The sequence below is a fragment of the Lissotriton helveticus genome, chromosome 1_1 (assembly GCF_964261635.1).
Source record: "Lissotriton helveticus chromosome 1_1, aLisHel1.1, whole genome shotgun sequence".
NCBI lineage: Eukaryota > Metazoa > Chordata > Amphibia > Caudata > Salamandridae > Lissotriton > Lissotriton helveticus.
In genome coordinates, this window is record NC_136057.1 from 644,501,379 (window position 1) to 644,525,247 (window position 23,869).

The 23,869-nt window shown below is 44.1% G+C and overlaps 1 protein-coding gene across 1 annotated transcript in view; it reads left to right on the forward strand.

The window, feature by feature from the left end:
• Positions 1-15,399, forward strand: part of CD36 (CD36 molecule (CD36 blood group)) — a 538,852-nt gene extending 523,453 nt beyond the window's left edge. The window contains exons 12-13 of the mRNA XM_078674174.1: positions 324-485; positions 11,035-15,399. Coding sequence (XP_078530300.1) covers positions 324-485; positions 11,035-11,043 — 171 coding nt within the window. The 3' untranslated portion in view covers positions 11,044-15,399. The remainder of the gene's footprint in view (positions 1-323; positions 486-11,034) is intronic.
• Positions 15,400-23,869: the final 8,470 nt, after the last annotated feature.

A 23,869-nucleotide genomic window follows, 5' to 3' on the forward strand; every position in this document is an offset into this window, starting at 1 on the left:
GTATATTATGCTTGTTTAATCCAACCAATTAGATGTGAACCATTTTTACATCAGGCAAAAACATTTATCGTTTATTCTTTTATGCGCATTGTTAACCTGCTTGATAAGATTACTCTTACTGAATCATTTTGCAAGATTTACTTTTTATGACTCTATTTTACACTGAAACACCTAAAGATAAGGTGACTGTTGCTCAATAACTTGAAAATGAAAAGGCTGTGTCCCACGTTGGGACGCTTACTTATATAAGATTGGCAGGGTTGGTTTTGTCTAAGGATATTTCTTACACGAATAAAATGACTCCATGTTGCACTTTCTTTCAGACGGCCACCATTGAAGACGACAAGGCAGACTTCTTCAAGTCGACCGTCATTATCCCCATGAATGCTCTGAAGATAATACAGATTTGTCTGATCTGCCTGGGGGGTGTACTCTTCCTGGCCTGCTCGATCACTCTGTGTGTGCGAGCTTCCAAATCAAAGTCGGTAAGTATGAAAGACATGAAGTCAGCATAATCTGCAGCATTGGGAGCAGGCCTGGAATGGCCATTCGAGCACTCTGGTGTTTCCCAGCGGGCTGCTAGCTAGGGGGCTGCTTTCAGAGCAGAATGAGCTGCCGTGACCCAACCTTACCCTGTGGCCCCATTCCACTCCAGGCCTCCTGCTCTGTGGGGCTGGTTTCAATATTACATCAGCGCTGATTTTGATTTCCAACCGAGCCCTGATTTGAACACATTTTAATTTCGAATGGCTCACCCTCGAGCTTGTAGGCAGGAATGCTTGGCGTTGGCACACTTTGACTCAGTCAGTAAAACTAAAATATTCACCTACTATGTCTGATTCTTCACCTTCTCAAAATTGTTTAACACACAATTTTACAAAAAAGAGATTTAGCTTTGTTTAGCCTGTACTCCAGAGATGGGGCAGAAGGTTCCCAAACTGCGGGGCATATTATCAAGCAGGGCGTTAAAATTATGCGGCGATTATGGGCTTGATATTATGCCCTGGAGAATTCCAATAGAAGCCCATGGTCACACCAGAACATAGGTTTCTATTGGAATTCACAAGGCCATATTAACAAGCCCATTATTGCCGCAATTTATTTCTAATTTAAAACATTTATAAAGCGCAGCGTGCACCGTACGGTTTCTTGGCGCTAGTGGATAGTTCGACACCTGAGGAAAAATAAAACCTGTCGTGGGCAAGAGGGGGAATTACACAGGGAAGGCTTGTTTGAAAAGAAACGTTTTTAAATCTTTACGAAAAGAAAGATAGTGAGTTGCAGAGCGGAGGTGATCAGGAAGGGAGTTCCAAAACGTGGGGGCAAGGGTAGCGAAGTTAGTTCCACCCCATTTTTTACGTTTGAAATGTGGGATTTGGAGAAAGGATTTGGAGGAGGAGCAAAGCTCTCTGGTAGGGACGTACTCGTTTATTAACGAGGAAATGAAAGCAGGGGCAGTGCCTTGACGGGCCTGGAAGACCATACAGCCGGTCTTGAACAGGGAACGTTCCCTAACAGGGAGCCAGTGAAGCTCTCTGAGGAGGGGTGTGGAGTGGTGATACCGTAGGAGACCATAGACCAGCCGGGCCGCCTGGTTCTGAACCATCTGGAGTCTCCGCAGGCTATATGCTGGAATGCCGTTGTAGATGGCATTGGCATAGTCTAGCCTCGAAATCACCAGTGCGGCCATGATCAACTTAAGTGCCTGCGGGGAGAAGAAGCGGGAAACAGTGCGGATAGTTCGGAGGGTGAGGAAACAGGAGGAGACAACAGTGCTAATTTGTGAGTGGAGGGTGAGCTGGTTGTTGATTTTAACCCCCAGTGTCTTAACTGCGGTTGAGGGGGTGGGGGAGGGACCAAGAGAGGAGGGCCAGAATCGGGAATTCCAGGGACTGGACGAACCACCGGTGAGAACCAACTCGGTTTTGTCTGGGTTCAATTTAAGATGGTTGTGGTTCATCCAGTCCCTGATGAAAGTCATGGCAGACTGAAAGTTAGAGACAGAAAGAGGGGAGGAGGACAGGTCAAAGATGAGCTGGAGGTCGTCGGCATAATTGTACACGGTAACCTCCAGCTGCTGAAGAGCGAAAATGAGGGGAGAGATATAGAGGTTAAATAATAAAGGAGAAAGAGAGGATCCCTGGGGAACACCACAAGTGACAGGAAGTGGAGTGGTCGTAAAGTCTCCTAGCCGGACCGCCTGAGTGCGGTCCCTCAGGAAGGAGGACAGCCAAATCAGGGCTGAACCCTCAATTCCAGCCGCCTTGACACGGGACAATAAGATGGTATGGTCAACCGTGTCAAAGGCGGCAGAGAGGTCGAGAAGTACCAGCGCCTGATGATTGTTATTGTCCATACCCTTCCTGAGGGTATCCAGGACCGAAACCACAACTGATTCGGTCGAGTGCCTGGGGCGAAAGCCAGCCTGGCGGGAGGCCAATCCCCCATTAGCCTCTACGTGGGCGCTGAAGACCGCGGTGGCATGGCGTTCCAGCACCTTGCCCAGGTAGGGCAGCAGGGAAATTGGGCGGTAGTTGGCTGAGATGGACGGGTCAGCGCCGGGCTTTTTTAGGATGGGCACTATAGTGGCTGTTTTAAGCGCCGGGGTCACTACTCCCTGCGCAAAGGAGTTGTTGAGGAAGGTGATGGGGGCTTCAGGACAGGAGGAGTAGATATGTTGCAGGATTCGAGCCGGACAGATGTCTGCCGGGGAACCCGACTTTACTTTGGGGAGTATCTCGCGGAATCTGGCCTCAGTAAGGGGAGGGATAGAGGTAAGATGACCACAGATAGTGGGAAAGGAGGGATCCACAAAGACAGGTGAGGGAAGGGGGATATTAGCCTTAATGGTAGCGATTTTCTCTAAGAAGTAAGTGTTGAGTTGGTCGCATAGTGACTGGGATGGAGGGATTTGGAGTGAAGCTCTATCGGAGTAGGCCAGATCATTCACTATACTGAATATTTCTCTAGATTTGTTTTCGGCTGCCATTATTTTTGTAGAGAAATAGGTGGTTTTAGCGGAGAGAATTGCAGTTTTGTAGTCAGCAAGTGATTTAAGATAAAGGGTTTTTGATAAGGGGCAGTAGTTTCTTCTCCACTGTCTCTCCGCCTGTCGAGCGGTCAGTTTTAGTTCTTTTAGGCGGTCATTAAACCATCTGTTGGAATCCTTTGGTCGTCGGATGGAAAGGCGACGCAAGGGAGCCACTGAGTCGCAGCCTCCAGTCAGCCAGGTGTTAATGGCGTTGGCTTGAGAGTGGGAGGAGAGGCCGGAGAGAATCGGAGTGGAGTTCCGAAGCAGGGAGGACAAGGAAGGGAGGTCGACTCTGTTCCAATTCCGCGCCCAGGTGTTTCTGGCGTGAGGGACTTTGGATACACGGTTGTGAAAAATGGAAAAACAAATAAGGGCATGGTCGGACCAACAGCAGGGGGATACAGTCACCGAGGATATCTGGAGATTGAGGGACCAAACCTGGTCAAGTGCATGACCGTGGGAGTGGGTGGGGACAGTTATATGCGGAACAAAGTTCAGAGAAGAAAGAGATTCTGTGAACTCTTTCGAAGCAGTGCACTCTGAGGGGTCCGCAGGCCAGTAATTAAAATCCCCTAGCACCAAGACCGAAGCGTAGTTGACCACTAAATTGGCCAGTAGGTCTTGAAATGCCGGTAGGAATAGTGAAGAAAACTGGGGTGGGCGGTACATTAGGAGACAAGTAATAGGGGGAGAGAAGGATAGGGAGCGGACCACAAGAAACTCAGTAAGGGCGATGGGAGGAAAGGGAAGGGTTTGAAAGTTTAATTCTGACCGAGCGATTAGCGCCACACCGCCACCAGCCCTGCCCGCCGGACGGTCGGCCCGAAGGGCAACATAGGAAGGGGGGAGGGTAGCCAGAAGAACAGGAAGGGAAGAATCACAGAACCAGGTTTCGGTCAAGAGCAGCAAGTCAGGCTTCTCTGTATCAAGCAGGACAAACAGCTCGTGGTGGTGCTTGACCGCTGACCTGGTATTAAGTAAAAAAGCAGATAACGGCGGAGGAGAGGGGAGAGGGTCAGGCGGGGAGGAGTCATGTGGTGGAGGGATGAATCGGGCGGGGGGCAATGTAGGAGTGGAAGAGGGGACAAGACCTAATGAGGCAATGTGTCTTTGGACGGTTTCTGAGAGAGGCCAGTCGCCTTGGAGGGTGGTAAGCTCCTCAGAAGAGTATGAGATAAATTTGGCATGGGGTCGTGCCCCTGGCCCCGTCCGGCCGCGGACGGGCGCAGACGGGCTTGCCTTAGGCGCGCCTTCGGCGCGCAAACGGCGCGCCCGCTGCGCACGTCCGCTGCGCGTTCTGGGATTGCACATTGATAAAGGAAATCTTGAGGCGGGAAGGGGGCGTGGCCTCTAGGTGGGCGTGGCCGAGCATGTAACAAGCCGGAGGGAGGGGGTCACGTGAGCGCTGGATCCGCTGCACGGCGCCCTTGAAGTGAAAATAGCAATGCTATGATAACATGCTTGATAATATGCCCCTGCATTCTAGTCCTTGCTACCTTGACTATCAATCCCTTTGCTAACTCGTGATACCAGTCTGTGCTTGTGCACAGGTGCAGAAAAAGGCTTGCACCTGTTTTTAATGAAGCCACGTGGTGTACAACACATACACCAATCAGTAAATATATTTCTTAGTGCATAAGCTCCACTTAGCACAGCTTGTAAACACAGAGTGGATACTTCTATAAAAAAAAATTGAAAAGATTGCGAGGAATCAATAATATCACTGGAATGTAATAAGGTGTTGATTTTTACCTTTTTACTGAGCGAGAAGATGGGAGAGGCCTGTCTCTGCATGACCAGAACCCCATACAAAAGCTCTCTTAGACATACTCCCTTAAAAATAGAGTTTACTTACCTTTCCAAAATGTACCTTGCGTGGTCCCTTGCATCAGCAAGCTTTTCCTGTTAATATCAAGTGAAAAAGCTAAGGGGTCCATTAGGATGAAGGGCGGACTTTGTCCGCCCGTCATCCTACCGATGAATGGAACCACCCGCCATAAGGGCGGGTGGTCCCGTTTTACATATTAAGATGCGCCCGCCACAGTGGCGGGCGCTTCCCGCATTTTTAGGATTGCGGCGGGTGGTGCTGAATGCACCGCCCGCCGCAATGCTAAAAATGCACATTGTGCATTTCAATGCACAACATAACAGGCACCGCGAGGTGCCTGTCATGTTGTGCATTGAAACGCAGGGGGGTACCATAGGTACCCCCATGTGCACCCCCCACCCCCACGGAGTCCCTGGGGGCCCGCAACGGGCCCCTGCAGGGGGACTCCGCATGCCTTTCCGTGGCGGCATTGCCGCCACTGAAAGGCATTCCCAAATGCCTAACCTAATATGGCTGGCGGTGTCTAATAGACAGCGCCACCATATAAACCCTTTTCCGCCCCGGCCGCAAGGCGACCGGGGCGGAAAAGCGGCGGACGGTCTTTCCGTCCGCCGCGGCCAACCATGCCATGATAATATGGCGGGGTGTTTTTAGTCAGGATGGCGGGCGGATTGCCCCCGCCAGGCCGGCGGTGGCTACCGCCTCCCTGGCTGGGGCAATCCACCCGCCATCCTAATGGACCCCTAAGATTGCAAACGAAGCCTCACGTGGGAGGGTGGGTGAGTTGTAACTGGGATGAGGAAAGAAAGAATCAGAGTAATGAAGATTACTGCTAAGTAAACTATACATTACCTCCTCATCTCCTTCCTTGTCCTGCTTCTTACTTGATGAGGTTCTGCCCAAGCAGTATGCCTTTGTTGCGATCAAACAACCTGATTATCATGAATAGCAGAATCAAACCAATGCTGCATCATGTTTTTGCAACAGCATTAAACGATGATGGATGTTCCTGTGAAAAAAATACCATTGTTAGATACACTAGTGACAATGATCCTTCGATAGTTACAAGTCTCGCCAGAAACAAACTTGAAAATGAACATGAAGGCAGTATCAATATGTCTATGATGTTGAAAATGTGGCTGTGAATTTGACCACCAGGAAGAGAAAATCTGGCCAAAGAAGTGACAGAAATCCCTCAGCAGCTCAGAATATAATAGAGATCTGGAACCACTTTGAGACACCCATGATTTTAAAAATAATTTCTTCTAAAATGATCTGAAAAAAACACAGTGGTCACATTAGCATGACCAGAACCAGTGTATACTAGATGTCGCTGATATCTAAGGCAAGAGCACCTGCCACTTGACCATCTTCCCAGCTAGAAATCCTCAAGCCACCTTCCACAGGTGCAGAAATCACTGAAAAACATAGATGCACGTCTTCTTCTGATCTCTTATCTAAACCAATGGGTTATCACAGAATTACTACAGTGGAACACACCCTTAAACGAAATGGAGTACTGATTCTGATACCCAGAAGAAAGGCCATAACATTCAGAACTCATCATCTGTGAGTAATAGTCCTACGGTGTAGCACAAGCTTGCATTCCAGCTACTAAATCGATTTGAATCTTGTAGCCTGGTGGTTGAGTACCTCAGCCTTAGACCAGGGGGCTTGATAGCTCTTAGCGGCCCGAAGTCCTTGAAAACAGATGACAGAAACCTGGGTTGAAATGAATTTCTGTGATCTCAGTAGCAGAAGTGGTTCGTCGAGGGAGTGCAGTGGGGCGGTGGGGCGGGCCGGGGGAGGGGCAGGGTGGGGAGTAGTAGTTTCCGACATTCGACGGACAGAAGTAAGGTAGGTAATTAAATAAATTAAACAATTTACCTTGCGTGCGCTGCATAGCCGAGCTGGCGATGCAGCGAGCAGAAGGTAAATTGTTTTATTTATTTAATTACTTGCATTACTACCTGTTCATCGTATGTCGGACTCTACTACCCCCCACACTGCGCCTCCCTTGCCCGCAGCACTCCCTCGGCAAGCCACCACTGCTCAGTAGCCATATAGTCTATGAGAAAGTGTTCCTGTAATCCTGGGTAAAGAAAGCAGAAAACACAGGTATGAGAATAGTATCCAACCACTGGACGCTCTCAGAGGAAACCTGGACAACTGATGTAACTCATAAAAATAATTATTGGAAATATTGACCAAGATTCAGGATAACAAACATCTCCTGTGAGAAGGACAGAACCATCTTCATACCTGAAAGGCCTGGAGTTCATCATCTTTTATAAAGAGAAGTACAAAAAGTGAAAATACTCCTCTGAGTGCCTCTAACTTGTTTAATAAATATTTTGTCAAACTGTATAAGTACGTCAGTTTAATTTTGAACATATTTTTATGCACAGAGCCATTGTCCTACCCTTAACATCTTAATAAAAAACCTTGGAGCCTTTATGGACGAATATGAAATCTACTGAGTCAAAATAACAAATAAATTAATATAGTACAAAGAAAGCAGAAATCTTCAACAAAAGTATGAAGATCATTAAACTCTGCTCTTCCCTGAAGAAGAGATCTCAAATATGCCTTGAAGGGCGGTTCTATTGAAGAATCCAATTGCAAAAAGACACTTTAATTTTGGATCACAATGCCATCTAATATAGCAGTCCAATGAGGCCTTGAATACAAACTCCTCCCTGTGTGCAAGAAAACCACAAGTTAATTAACAGAAAGAAATAAGCACGGTTAGAGAATAAAGATGCATTCATACCAAAAAGAAAATTGGCCATGCTTCACTGCACTCTGAGCAAAATGCTGAATTAACTTGTAAGAAAAGGTTGTAATCGGGCTTGCAAGAGGGAGGAAATAAAGTTCATCTAAAAAAATAAACTCCCTAAAAAAACTTTCAGGGGCAGGAATGCCACTTGTGTGGCTTCATGAGAAAACCCTATGGCTTGAATTACCTTAATGGTCCACACAACATCTCAGGGACTTTAAACTAAATCCAAAACATATTTACTTCACCCCACATGGTTGTAACTAGTGTACACTAGCTTGAAGTGTCTTCTGAACACAGAAAAATGCAAAAGTATATTTTACCACAGATAAAAACTGGTGTTTGACCGTGTTATTAGATGTAGTTTTAGACCTGCCATACGCAGAGAACATCTCTATGATTTTAATCCTAAAAGCAAATTTGAGTAAATGCTGGCCTAGCCTAGGAACCAACCAAACAAAGAAACTATGGTAGAAGGCTTTATAAAAACATTTAGCAAATGATCCATTATTCATCTTTAAACACTTTCGACCAGAAGAGAGTGGAGACCAGCAACTCCTCTGCTGTCAACAGCTTAAAAGAAGACCTCAGTAGGAGGTATGTATAGAAACTGGTTGCATGATCTCCTAATGATTAAAACTAGGACAACCATCTTCCCCATTCCTTTAAAAAAATGAAAAGTCGATTTTAACCAGCAAATGACTCAGAGCGTGTCTTTCAGCTGCTTTTCTCACACCCTAAAAAAGACTAGGGTCGTGCTCTAATACAAAAACAGCATATCCCTACTTAAAAGGATACAGTGTAGGATCCACAATACAGGTGGCGCATAAAAGAGAATATCAAAACTTATGAAAACAGATACCATAAGCAAGTCTGTGTACCCTCAACCTCTGTATTAATTAGGGAGATTGCAAAATATAGCCTATAAAAATGATCAGTCAACCCAAAATTCAACATTAAGTCAATGATCACATATTGAAGAATATTTTATTCAGCTTGAGACCTGAAAGAAATACAAGCAGATATTTTACCATTGAAACAACATTCTAAAAAGAATCCCAATCTACACAACAAAGATTCAGCAATCAATGATGTTACAGAATCCAAAGCACACAACTCCTTTTTGAAAGGCTGCAGCTCCCGTCCAAAAGTAACCTCTCATCTAGTTAAGTAATGCCCAGATAAGAAAATATTGTGACTGGGTCCTTTGATATCCGGTACTCCTTCAGTATAGGAAGACCATGGAAATCGTATTCTTCACAAGAGAAAAACTTTGAATCATTAGATTAAAATCCTGTGAGTTTTAATTTAAAATTCAATTTAAATTAAATTTAAATATCGAAAGTGTTTAAAGATGAATAATGGATCATTTGCTAAATGTTTTTATGAAGCCTTCTACCATAGTTTCTTTGTTTGGTTGGTTCCTAAGCTAGGCCAGCATTTACTCAAATTTGCTTTTAGGATTAAAATCATAGAGATGTTCTCTGCGTATGGCAGGTCTAAAACGACATCTAATCAATCGTCTAAAAGATTGTGGAAAAGCCTTGTGAGAAGGGTGAGACCTCTAAACAATTTGCAGCACAAGTTAAATATATCCTATCTTGAGACCAGCAGAAGTATTAGGTGTTCATGTCATTCTTACATGAATTTATAATGTCAATGAACCTAAACCTGAAAATACCAAGTAGTCTAAGGTAGCTTAAAGTTTAAATCAGTGCCATTGATGGCATCTGAACTTAGAAACTAGAGATGCAAGTGAGACCGGAGGCACTTAGACCTGTCACCTGTTTCTGCTATCACCACCCAGTTATAAATTAACTCTCATAGTGACATGACACAGAGCCCAAAATTACACAGCATAGAGTAGAGGCTGAGACAGGAACCCGGCACTTTAAATCTAAGGGTGACTATTGCCCAGCTTCGGCAACACTGGGACACAGACTTAGAAGACCTGCAGGATGAGGACTGGGTTGAAGCCCTGGCTTCCCTACAAGTGGTCGCTGTAAGTATATGCTTTCATTTAGTACAGCTAAAATTCTACACAACGTCTATGTCTCCTACACTTCACAGGTTAAAATGGGCAGGCAAATAGACACAAGGTTCCTAAGGATATGTGGCTAAGCAGGATTTTTTTTCACATTTTCTGGGAATTCCCATACGTCCAAAAATACTTGAACGGGGTGTAAACATGCATCAGCAAGGTCACTGGCACCACTATAGGACCATCAGCCAAACTATGTCTGCTCAATGTTTGGGAAGCCACAGACTTGACACGAGCAGACCAAATGTGGGTAAAGCTGGGTATGATGGTAGCTAAATGCAATATTGCACAAAAGTTGGGGTGGCAGTGACTGGAAAAGAGACTTGGATTGGTGCATGGTGGCGGAGAGATCAGTATATGAGAGCAGGGGGTGCCCTAGAAAATGGGAGAAGGTTTGGGATAGATGGAACTCATGCAGAGGAAACCCATGTACGGCCCAATAGTTACAGCTGCTGGTACAACATTATAGGTATTAACATTCTGATAACAATTGGGCGGGGATGGATGTGATGCCCTAATCTCCTGGTATTGTTAATAATATGTACAATAGACTGTTGTCCCACAAGCCTCTACATGTCAACTGTTATAGACAGAACGTACCAAGAAATGTGATATCAGTTATTACCAAATGTACAGAAACCACTGCTTATAGTATAAGAAACAAAGTTGTGTGATTTATACCCCTTTTGTTAAAAAAGAGAATAACAAAAAAAAAAATCTAACGGTGACATCTCCAGCTGCATCCAACATTCCCCAACAAGCAGACCCATGCACTGCTGCCACATAATACATTGTTGTGAGGGACTGCTGTTGGGGCCAAGCTGCCAGCTGAAAACAGTCCCCATTCTAAATATGGCAACAAGCTCAAGACAGGCCTCTTCCGGTCCCATGTTTGAATGCAGTACAGGACTCCTAGTTACAAGTTTTTAAAGGTAAAAGATGAGGAAAACCAAGGCCCTGCCCGAGCTTGGAGCTCCTGCCCGTGGACTGAACAGGAAGTGCTAGCCGAGCCACTCCCTTTTCAAGGACCACGCTTGACACGTTAAGGGATGGTGGATAAACTACTTTTCAAGCGACTATATCTAAAAGAGAGCTTGTGGATGGGGTGCCGATGGAGGAAAGACAGGCGTCTCCTCATCAAGTAAGGAACTGGACGAGGAATGGCATGAGGAGAGAGGTATAATGCAATTAGGAAACTACTAACAACACTTGCATATATTAACTCTCATATCCTAAAAACACTGAACTAGGTGTCTTTATTTTGTATTTCAGAAAAGATAATCAGACCATCTATAAACTAGTGTAAAATATCAACTTTGTGAGTCACTAAACCATGTTTTTTTTTTACCTTCTAGGTACATTGACAAGATTTCTGATATACTTGGACTGCATTTTAAAGCACTGGTTTAGTGCACAGTGTTTCATGAAATAAGATAATTCAATTCAAATGAAGTTTTTGTCACTCTGCAGCTTTCCTGAAGATTGGCATAATCCACAAACAAGATATGACCCTGGAGAGGTCAAAAATTGTGTATTTACTGTGAATATTAAATGAAATGAACAAAGTACATTTTTTAAAAGATGAAAAGCAAAAACAAACATCCAAGCCAAGCATACACACTACAACATGAATAAGAACATTGGAATGTTGCGCGCACCATTGAATGCAATAATCCTGGTATAGACCTTCTGCTCTAACATTCTGATGTTTGACTTTCTGTTTTTCAGTTTTTAATTTAGAACATTCAACCCTTAGCAGGTGGAAAGTTTTGGACACCATTATAGTCTGTCTGCTTGCGCCTACACCGGTCCCCCTTGCTTTAGGTTCTTGCCTACGTCTCAGGCTGATACCTCAGGTTATGGGCATTTAAGAACCAGTAGTACCCTCCTCAGCTGTCCATAACGCTATATTATATTTGTTAATTTACTTATTGGATAGAAACCTATAGGGTGATTAAGAATGACTGATGCGATATGAATTCATGACATAAAGTAGCACCTCGGCATTCACAAATTTTGTTAAAAGTGTAATTATGTGTTTTTGATCTATAAGTGTTTCAAAAAAAATCTTTTAGAAGGGACACCCCTAGCCATAGATATTATAAATATGTGCCATGTTTTTCAATGTCAATAAGTGCATTGTGCGCTATGCACTGTGGAGGGGAATTGAAACATGTCTCTAACCTTGAATACCCAACACTTTAATGCCATTCCCAGCTGCTTCAACTGCTACATAGTAATCGGAACAAGGATAAGCATTTCGAGTGTTACTAGTAACTTCTCAATGTCCCACTTCACCCTATTTCCACAATCCACTTATCTTATATCAATCTCCTCCAACTGTCCCATATTTTTTTTCCTGCCTTTTGCACTTCTGGAATGGAACTTGCTTCCCCTGGTATCAGGGTTCATGAATGTAGTGGGAGAAACAAAAAGCAAACGGGGCTGTAAAAAACCCTTATTTACTTTTTTCAATTTTCTCTTTGCCATTTGTACCCTATAAGCAGCAAATATAAGACTGTTGAGCGGTTATAGATAGGAGAATAGGTTAGTCATGTGATTTCATGATGATTCAAATGGTGTGTGATATCACCTCTACTACCCCAGTGATTTTGGTCAATTGACGTTTATGCCAAGAGCTTCTCAACCATCAGGTCCCTCCTCTGTCCATTTTGTCTCAAATGATTCGATCATTTACATCACTTGCATTCCACCCCTTACATAATTTTACAAATAAGTCTTATTTCCCTGTGCCTGTTCACTGTTCTTTAATCGTTCTATACTCAAAAAGCCACATACGTTTATTGATATCTTATAACCACCATTCCATTTTGTTCCTAGAATTATTCCCTAGGATCCTGAAGAGAACATTTAAAAATTAAAAACATTCTATACAATTAGCTGCAATTCAGATTATGCACAACAGTCTCCACTGCAGCAGTGCTTCGCGATGTTCACATTGCCAATCATAACCTCCCACACTCCCTACTGATCTTTCAGAACCAATAAGTAGCATCAACATTGCAGATCCCTACTCTGAACTCAGAATTGCCACATATCACTTTCCCGTCTCTTCTCATCTGACTGACCAAATCAACTTGTTAACGTGTTGCTTCAGGCAAACTGCAGCTACCCATCTCTCAGGACACAATTACAGGATCATATAGTTGACCTTTTCTTACTTTGCATGGTACAATGTATATCTCAAAAAGAGAGAGAGGGATTTCATAGGCACCAATTTACTGCCCTCACCCTGCCAATCCAAACTCCTGTTACAGACTGCCTGTCAATGATGTGTCATTAATCAACCCAATGTGATCTGATTTTGAGAGAATCTAATACAGGGATAGCTTATTGACCAGAGTCATTTCTCATGCCACAACATTCCCCCATATGTCATTTTCCCTCAGCCACTATGCGGAGCCTCATTTAGGCTTCGGCTGACTGGTCACAAAATATGCAGTGGGGTAGAGGCACTGCATCTGCCATATGACATGCCATGTTTTGATTTGCCTAGCATTTTGGTGGGTATGTTTTCTGAAATGGTTCTTGGATGCATGGCCGGAGATGCTTTGGAGGCAAACGCAGTGTGGTGGTATGACAGAACTATTGTAAAACATGTCCTGAAAACAAACCCCCAAAGTGGGGGTCCATTTCCTGGTCACAAGCTCAGGTAGTTTTCTTCCAGCACATGAGGACACATAAAGATATTTCTGTCTGGGATCACGGTTTGTTTAATAGCAGTCCCAACATAATTTTACTGTGGAAATGGCATCTCATAGGCCACTCTAAAGTGGCTGCCAATCAGATGGCATTCCTTTTGCCCATCAGCTGCTGATTGGACAGTGAGATCGAGAGAACAGATGAGAAAGCCAGCACTTTTAGGAATATGTCTTCCTTTAGGTGACACTCTTGGTATTCAGACTGATTACTAAAACACACCGACACCCAAATTAATGCATTGCACTTGCGTAATTGGGTTATACCAACAGTGTGATGGTGCCTAGGACCCACTTTTTATCCCTTCCAACAACCTCAGAGAGACCTTTTCTATCTTATCATTCTCCATCTGAGCTTCACTGTACCACTTCCACATTTCAACCCACAGCTCTTTCCACTCACAATCTGTTTCAAACCAAGGGCCAGATTTGTGCGCTGATTACATTGCCCTTGCATCACGCAGAGTGTCACAAGGACAACGCAATCGCTAAGTCGGGTTTACCAAGCAACTCAAGGACACCATGCCTTGCCCTGCGTTGCTTGTCAAATCCAAAGTACCTCAAGGCAGCCCAATTTGCAGCCTTGCGTTACTCTGCCCTGGGAAGACCTTCCATGGGTGGAGTGTTGGTGTTCCCCTGCTTTCAACCATGGATTGTGGTGCATTCCCAGATTTGCCAACACTCATAAACCTGGGAATGTGTCAAAATGCTGCGCCTTCATAGAGGAGGCTCAACAAGAAGTAGTATATTTATTTCTCAGTTTCCTCTTTGTAAGTGTGCTACATTCTGCCACACACTTAGAAAGAGGATTTTGCCTCTGAGGATTGTTGGGTGGCCCTTTGTGCATAAAAACAATCCTGCCTGCAAAGCAGGCACGCTTGTACCATGGCACAAAAAGGTACCTGCGTTGGCACAAGACAGCGCAATATGTGCCAGTGCAAGGATAGGACAGGAATGTGCCAAGTAATGTTAAATATAGCACATTCCTGCCCTCTCCCTTTCACGCAGCGCAGCAAGGTGTCTTGCTGCGTTACGCTGTGTGATAGTATGATAAATCTGGCCTTAAAAGTCATAACCTGCTCAGCGCCATCAAATAATCCCCAAAGGATGTACCGATGCACCTCCAACTAAAGAAAAACCTCTGCTGAGTGGCACTTTAGTGTGCTCCTCCATGATGACTAGTGACACTATTGGAGTAAAGATGTTGTCAGGTACCACCAAATCTCTCTTTTGACTCAAGTATCATATCTTCGGTCCTTTCGATTGCGGTTCTGAGAGGGTTGTGTAAACAAGCCAATATACACAAATACTGCTGATATGTCATGATTGAACTCTAATGAATGGCATGCAGAAGGAGATGAGGCGGGGGACTGAGCACAGGGGACAGCATGGAATGACCAGCATCGCTGCAAGTGTGGAGATCCACAACCAGGGAGGCAGGGCATCCGGTGTGTAAAAAGTCAAGACTGGAAGGCTGGTAAATGCAGCCACTCAGCCTGTGCACACTTTGACATCGTATAAGCATTTGTCCCTGCTAATTTCAATTAATGATTGTTTAAAAATAGATATTATATATATATAGATCTATATATATATATATATATATATATATAGATATATATATGATACACGTTTAACTTGTAGAAGGAGCACTGCCTTTTGTAGTCTCATGTAAAGGGTGCAGAAGAATTATTACTTGTATGAATATAATAAGTGGACGGGGTGAGTCAATCAACCAAACACATCAAAAAGTGGACACTATTCTAAAATTTCATATTAGATTGCAATGATGACAGTACATTTTGACACAGATATCTGCCATAAAAGTGATGATTTTGGGTCGATTTTAATTAACATAGTAGTTTAAAATTCGTCGTTTTCTAAAGCCGAAAAATGGACATTAACTACTCGTACAACTATGTTAAATGTATTCGCTGCAAGATCATATTGGCTTTCTTTGTCTTTAAGAATAAATGTATGGCAAATAAACATTTTTCTGAAGAGTGGGGTGGGCTGTGTTTATTAAACAAGTAGACGTTTTGTATTTTAAAGATATAAAGCAGTGTGTGTGTGTGTGCAGCTTTCCAGATATACAATAATTTAGTCACTGTGGTTAGGATCCTTCAGCATCAAACCTGTGTAGAACCTTCTCGGAAACAGAACACGTTCTATAACAATGCATGTGCTTGCTCACAATAAAGCAGCTCACCATACAAGTGTGTACAGACCATGTCTATGAAGTGATCAACGTTGGGAGACACGGTATTTCTTATTTATTTACCTTTAGGGCTATTTGCTTCTTAACTTCTATCTTACATTAAGTGATTGACCCTAGTGCACGTTGTCCATACGTTTTTAAATCAGTATCTATATTTGCAGAGCTTCATAACTGTTTTGCTGTCCCATTTTCTTTGCCTGCCATTCTTTTTTAAAGTAAAAGGGGGTGTCCTTCCACATTTTCATTTTTGGGGAGGAATCGGGGCTCACCCAGACAGGCACATGGCACAGCCTCCCATGACACAGGTTTTGTTTTTAATTCTGGAGCATACTCGTTATGAAACCAAGTTCAATACAGACTTCCACACAAACATGAGGGCTTATTTGCAATCCCACTGCGCCACCAGTGCATCATTTTTAATATGTGGAAAAAGTGATGTATCTGCAGTGCAAGGGACTTGTAATTAAGCTCCTAAATGGGCTGGCTGTGGAGTCAATCTAGCGCCCTTTTCTGAGGGTGCACTAAATGACCATCTATTTTTAACTTTTCCTGGAACAAGTTATGCATGCCATCCACATACCATACTCTTCAGCTGAACAAAAATTTCCTCAGATGGACAATCGCAAGAAAAGTCAAACTAATTTGTTTCAGTCACTTGTGACAACTTGATAAAGAATAAAAAATTTGCTAGCATTCGCGCCAGGAATTTTCAATTCTATTAAGGACACGGAGGCGGGGATTATGCTTCTCATTCTTTACTGCAAAAACACAGCAGTCAATGAAAATGCATATTTTCATAATAACAGTATAACAAAACTACATTTCCCATGCTGCACATAGTATAGGCACGCCCCCACAGTCCATAAGAACCCTTAGCGTGCTGCCATCTTCCTCTTTCTTTGCTGCTCACAGCGAGATAAGTGCACTTTGTTCCCTCCATCTGCTGTTTTGCATGTTGTGTGTATATTACTGGTTTTCTATTTAATGAATGACGATTACGATTATTTAATGATGACATGTTTCACTCGATATATGCCTGGTGTGCTTTCTGAATTTATTTGAGGGATTTGGAATCAGTGATGTGGCTACCTACTTTTTTGGTGTAGCTAAACCAGTGTTTAATTTGTAAAATAATGAGGGCCTGTGCCCAAACTTCTGCTCTCAAGCCTACGACTGATGCTAATAAATGTTGGCACGCGAACTATCACGACTGCATACCCTTGAATCTACCTCAGGCCTCTGTAATCCACTACTAGACACCACCGTTTCCTTCATCGCTCTCTTGCAGGTACGTGCTTTTGCACTTTGTGATGTTTTGTCAACTTCCTCTTTAGCTCGTACCGGGAACCACCTGCTCAAATTAAACAGTGTGCTAATCTAAGTACATAATTTGTAGCAACAAATTGTTACTACAATATCCTACAGGGCTAGGTCACACAGTGGGTTTGGAATAGTGGAATATATAAAATACAGGAGTTAGATGTAGCATATCATAAAGAAAAAACAAAAATTGACTGAAAATCTTTGTTAGGGGTAAATTATGACTCATTTTACTCATCAACGTTAACGTAAACCACTTCAGAAATTCCGTTAAGTGACATGGGTACGAAACAAAGCTTTAAAACTACTAAAATGTTCCCGAATTAGTTAACCCTGTGAACAAATATTACCCCTCACTGAACCACTCATAACCGCACACTTCAAAGATAATGCCACAAATGTCATGTTCAATAATGTCACTGGTGGCATCATATATCACCACACCATATCTATGATATCAATGTGTAAATCATGCTGTCAGACCAGGAGGGAAAGCAATGCACATGCAAGAGCCTATTTTGATTTATAGAAATGATGTCTGGCTCCACAAGGATAGGGAGCTGAGGGCAGGTTTTAATTAAATGCATGGCCCTTCATGCAACCCATGCTGTGCTCAATAGGTATGTCCGGACTGGGGTTGGGTGCAGGGCCTGCATTCAACCCCAACTGCAATGCTCAGGGCCTTGCCCTGCATATTTTATATAATTTTTACATTTTCCCTATAATTTACCCAAAAGAGACTCAACAGCGGGGGCAGAGATATCTGTATGATAACGTGGAAAATTAAAAGAAAAAGTGATTTAGCTCAAAAATAAATACCTCTATTTTAAATATTAATACAGGATTTGGAGACGGAAAATAAGAACAAGTTAACAGTCTCAAGCTTCATGAAAGTTGCAAGAATTTTTTCATGAATCCTGACTTAATAGAAGCCCAACTGATAAGATGGCGGCCTGGGCGAGGGAAGGGGCTACTGTCAGGAAGCAGGGATGAAAACGCAGCTTAGGGGCAGATTTACAAGCCCCCTGCGCCTCTTTTACGTCGCCGTTGAGTTACTTTTGTGACGCAGTGGCGGCACAAAAGATGCGCCATGGTGCGGGGTATTTACAACGTGACGCATCTCCCAGATGCGTCACGTTGTAAAACCCTGCGCCAGAAGGAGGCGTTCCATCGCGGGGGTGGGGAGCGGGGAGGGCGTTCCGGTGCAGGAACGCCTCCCAAAAGTGGCTGAGTGAAATCTACAAGATTTCACTCAGTCACTTTTGGCCCATGCTGCGTCAAAACCCTGAGCCTGCTTGAAGCAGGCGTAAGGATTGACACAGCATTGTGGAGATAGGGCCCCCCAGAGCATTGGTGGAGCTGCGTCACGCTTGCGACGCAACTCCAGCTATGCGCCGCTTTTACGGCACAGATGCGTGACGCATCTGTGCCGTTTTTGCCCCATGGTGCGCCGCATTGTAAATGCGGCGCATCCAGGGTGGCGGAGCTGCTGCGCACAATAATTGGCGCATTCCTGCTGATATGCAGGGATGCGCCAGTTATTGTAAATCTGCCCCCTAGTGTCTAGTCTGGTGTGAGTGGTAGGAAGTAGTATCCCGAGGACATCTGCACTGACTGCCTTTCAGAAGTAATTACAGAGTGCCGGTACTGATTGGATTAAGTCTGTGCGCGTTTTTTGAATGTGCTGTGCAGTAGAGCCCTGGCAGTGAACCTTGTTTCCCAGTGGGCCAAGGACTCTCATGTCTAGAGAGATGGCTGTCATCTTGGATCATCCGGTATAACTTTCCCCAATGGGATTGGCGTCCTTGCTTGGAACTTGTGTTATATGTCACAACAGCAGAATCGTGTTAAATGAATGTTACATGAAAGAAACAAACTTTTATTTTTTTTCTTGTACATTTGCTTGAACTCTAAAGATTGTGGTATTTGACAACATTTCTTGTGACAGAATGGATCCTTAAGAAGACATTTCACATGTATATAAATGTCATTGAACTTAGAGAATGAGATATTGGATTTTCAGTCTGTGTTTATATCACTTATTGTATTGAATCACAGAATATTGATGGTGCTTCATATTTTCCAGTTTTCGAGAAATCACGCTGAAACTATACTCATCTCTACAAAAGGGCGTATAGTGGCGTAACTTGAGGTACTCATTCTAAACATAGGGAGATGTGTAAGTGTATATGCACTTGGCAAGATATCCATGTTTCTTTATGTTTAGCTTTCAGGAAATTCCAGTTCCCTGTCACAGCAGGGACAGATGGCCATATAGAGCTATTTCTAAAGTATATCACTTCAAACTTCATGGGGCCTCATTTATGAGGCCTTGCGTCAGTTTTGCGCTTCCGATGCAACACTTTTTGTGACGGATCGGCGGCGTAAAACATGCCTCCTGTTGCGCACTATTTACAAAGTGACGCATCTAAGCAGATGCGTCACTTTGTAAACCCCTGCGCTACATTATACCTGCGTCAGGTATAATGTATGCAGAGGGGGCGTTCCCCTGCAAAAAGCCTCGTAATAGTGACGCAGTGACATCTATGGGATGTCACTGCGTCACTTTTAGGATGCTGTTGCGTCAAAATCTTGCGCCTGCCTCACAGCAGGCGTAAGACTGACGCAAGCCCTTTCACATGGGGCTTTCCCCATGTGAAAGGACGCATTGCTGGAGTTGCGTCACTTTTGTGACATACCCCAGCAATGCGTGACTTTTGCGCTTACAGATACGTCAGAAATACTGACGTATCTGTAACTCCTTGCGACATGATGCATCATACTGTAAATATGACGCATCAATCATGTTGCAAGGAGTGCGCACTGAGAAGTGACGCATCGCTGCTTTCACGCAGCGATGCGTCATTTCTCATAAATGAGGCCCTTGGTATGTTCATTGTTCCAACGACAAGTGACTAAAGGTATTGTTGCATCTTGTCGAGATCCACTACAACCTGCATATCTCCTTGATTGGCTTTTCCAAACTCACTCAAGTTCCTCTCCTGAGATTTTTAATGGGGGACAGAAGACAGCATGGGGCAGATTTACAAGCCCCTTGCGCCACTTTTGCGTCACTTTTCCCATGTTAAAAGTGACGCGAGGGGCTTGTAAATCTGCCCCCATGTACATACCAGGAAGCCGATTTTACATGGCACAACCTATAGAGTTGTCAGAGTGCAAAGGTGTACTAGTCATCAATAGTAGATAAAATAGTAGCATTGGTGGAAGGACAAGTACAACCATCCCTGACTGATAAAGGAATCAAGTCATCTGTCTGAATTCACTACAACAGGCGGTGCAATAGCAGTAAGACAAAGGCTGTGAGTGACACCATAATTACTCAGTGAGCGATTTGCACCTGATTCAGCTTGGCTCCACAGAATGAGGAATGATGGTGTAAGTTGTGCATGACTCTGCTTGTTTCACTATCTATGCATTTACCCTTCCACCTCCTGATTTCTGCCAGGTTTGATTTACTGTGAGGAATCGTGAAAATAAAAACCTGTTTTAGCACAAATGTTTGTGTGTGCCTACAATAGAATTAAGCTGACTGCTATAATCAGGATATGAAGACTGCTGGGAGATAGAGTGTGATATGCTCCATTTCTATATCCACAACGCATTACGTTTTTGGCCTAACTATTAAAACTACAAGTGAGTTACACCACTTGATAATGTTATCTAGGGCATAGAATTCTACTGCATGGGCAACACCATAGAGCAAAGGTCTTCAAACTGTGGGACGCACCCGCTGGTGGGGCTTGGGCATATTCGAAGGGGGCGAAGGGGTGCTTCCACATCCACGAAAAATGAAATTATTCTCCTTAGAACAAAACGAGCGCGGACATGCAATCAAGCACAACTGCCTAAAGAAAAAAGACTAATACAGGTTAACCCACACAACAATTGTGATAAATCTATCAGTCATTGTGTGGCTTAGGGTTGTTATGGACATCTTTTGACAGGCAGTCGTGACTGTCTGTAATGGGGAAACATCCATGACAAGGGATGCACAATGCCTGGGGCAAACAGCACTGCAGGGCCTAGGAGGTAGTGCTACCACCATTCCCAAAGAAAAGTACCATACAGTTGTTCAAGGTTTAAAATTCTGCCAGGACCTGGGCATGATGCACAAATAGAACATTATATAAAGTTATTGTTTTTAATTTGTAACATTACCTTTCTATTTTGTTCACTTAAATAATCAGTCTGGGATCATTTATGCAGCTTTAGAACACATTTTAAAATGTGTTCTTATATTTACTCTTTCAAGTATGTACTGATGAAGGGAAAAAGTACTAACTTTAGGTGATTTTTTAAAATGTTTGTACTGACCGAGGCATTAAAATACTGGTCATGCCGGGCAGGTGGCAGCCCTACCCACAGTTAAGTAGAAGAATGAGGCCCTGAGGGAGCAGTCAGGGTGAGAAGGGAGAGGTGTAGGGGCCTCAAGGGCTAGTGTATTACGGGAGAACTAAGGAAAGGGGGATCTGCAGGAGACATTGGAGATAAAGTCATAATGAGTTCCAGAGGTAGAGTGTATGAAGGGATTGGGAAGTGCATCAGTCAGGTGCACGGTAGAGTTCCAATATCTTGGAGGAATGGGGTTCTGCAGGATCATGGGTCGAAGGAGCATGATTGGAGCGTGAGGAAAAGAAAGATACAGGATCTTGGAGGGAGTAAATGCTGTAGGTTCCTTTAGCATAGCTCTAAACCTTTTGAGTGTCCAAGTCTGGTGGGGTGGAAAAGGTTTGAAGAGTGATCCCTTTGAAATCAATGGTGATAACACAATTTTTTGAGGAAGGTTCTTACAGTGAGTGATCTTATTTAGGTGAATAGAAGAGATTTTGCTAGTTTCAAAGGTGAAACTGAGCCTTCGCAGGGTGACACTCTCCAGATGAGGGTGAGTTGAGTGGTATGTCATGAAGGGAGGGTGTGCTGCAAGAGTCCGGATGGTTAGAGCGGCGAGAGGGAGGGAGAGAAAGCTGCTTGAGTTACTGTGGGTGGCGGAGCTGTAGGCCGAGAATGTGTGGGTCTGGCAGAAACAATCCAGGAGACAGCCATGATGAGAAGGGGCTCCATGCAGTAACCTGGATTGAGGTGGAAAGAGGAAAGTTCCACTCCTTTACCCCTTATGTGCCCGTACAATCCCGACTGTGAAATACAGCTGAATAAACTCCCCTCCAATCTATACACCTTCTGCGGTTTCACAAATGTAATCTCCCTATGCTTGTCAGCAGGGCACAAGTCCTAAAAAGAGAAGTGGGGGGACGCTGTCCCGGACGTGACGTCACGACCGGAAGTGACGCCACGAAAGGTGCGCTCCGATCTCGTCCCAGAGAGGCCAAAGAGTGAAGTCCAGCTGTTTGGCAGGGGGGACGGCGTCCACCCGGTAAAATAAGTGGGAGGACGCCGTCCACCCGCGTGGTACCCCGACTCGAGCCCTGCTTGTCAGCTTGAAGGGGGAGCCTGTGCGAAACATTTTGAGGACGCGTCTTGGTGTTATGTAGTTAAACGCTCCGTGCCTTAGATGTTTTTTGAAAAGCTATTGGAATCCAATACAATTTCAGCACACCAAATGGTAGCAGAACCAAATAATTGCCTGTCCCTTCTACATCCTCTGGGACTCAATAAATATATTTTTGTAGCTGCGGAAACCTTCTCAAAAGGTCTGGGGGCATATTTAACATACTGTCACCAACGCAGCAAGCCATCTTGCTGTGCTGCGTGAAAGGGCAGCATGATGCATTCATGCAACGCATTTCTGTCCTTTCAGCAATGCAAGCCCCTGTGCACCACGATGTAAGGGTGCCTGCGTCACAAGTAGAATTGTTTTCTGCAGGAAGGGATATCTCCATGCCTTGTTTTTGTGCAGGAATGGATACCTTCCTGCACAAAAACAATCTCTTGAGGAATTTTCCTCTTTTTATCTGTGCTGCAGATTGCATAGAAAGAAGAACTGGGAAATAATGATGAGAAAAAAAGTTTTTTCTCCTCCATCCTTTGGAAGGTGTACGATTTCACGCGATCCCAAGTTTACAATCCTTTGCAAATCTGGAGGAGATTTGCTAAGATTTTGCACCGTGTTTGCATCACAAACAGCACAACATTTTTTTTTTCCTAATTTACTTTCCAGTGCTAAACTTAGAGCTGGAAATAACGTAAAAGTAATGCGAAGCAGCGCTATGTGCTGCTTCGATTGCTTTGTCCCAAGGGGGTGTGCCAAGGCTGGTGCATGGGCGTTCCCATGCAACCACCGAAGGTTTCTCACGCTAAACACAATTTACCAAATACACTAGATTGTGTTTAGCGTGAGAAAACTGCTCCCTTTTAAACTAGATGTTAGGAAGGAGAAATGTTTTCATTTCTACTTCCTTTTCTGACTTTGCATGTGTGCTGCACTGTGCTGCAACGATTCAAAAAGGGGGTGGTGATGGACAGAGTATCTGAGTTAATCAGAACACTCCTACCCAGTCAACAGATCAGGGCTTGATCCATCACCGTTTTTTAGCTCACTGCACCATCCCAGTTCAGAACCTGGCTACATGCAAATTAGTCTGTCCCTGGCCCAGTGCATCATGGGAACAGGGCAGACCAAACTACCAAGCCAATTCTTTACTGGAAAGGAAACAAGGTTCCGGGGACCGGTTTCTGGCATTACAGCCGTCTTCGGCCCGGCTTGCTTGAATCCTGATGGTGCAGTGAGCAAGGGACTCATGTCTGAGCATACCCTTCCACACTTGTGGTGGCCAAAACAATTCAAAAAGGGGGTGGTGATGGACAGAGTATCTGAGTTAATCAGAACACTCCTACCCAGTCAACAGATCAGGGCTTGATCCATCACCGTTTTTTAGCTCACTGCACCATCCCAGTTCAGAACCTGGCTACATGCAAATTAGTCTGTCCCTGGCCCAGTGCATCATGGGAACAGGG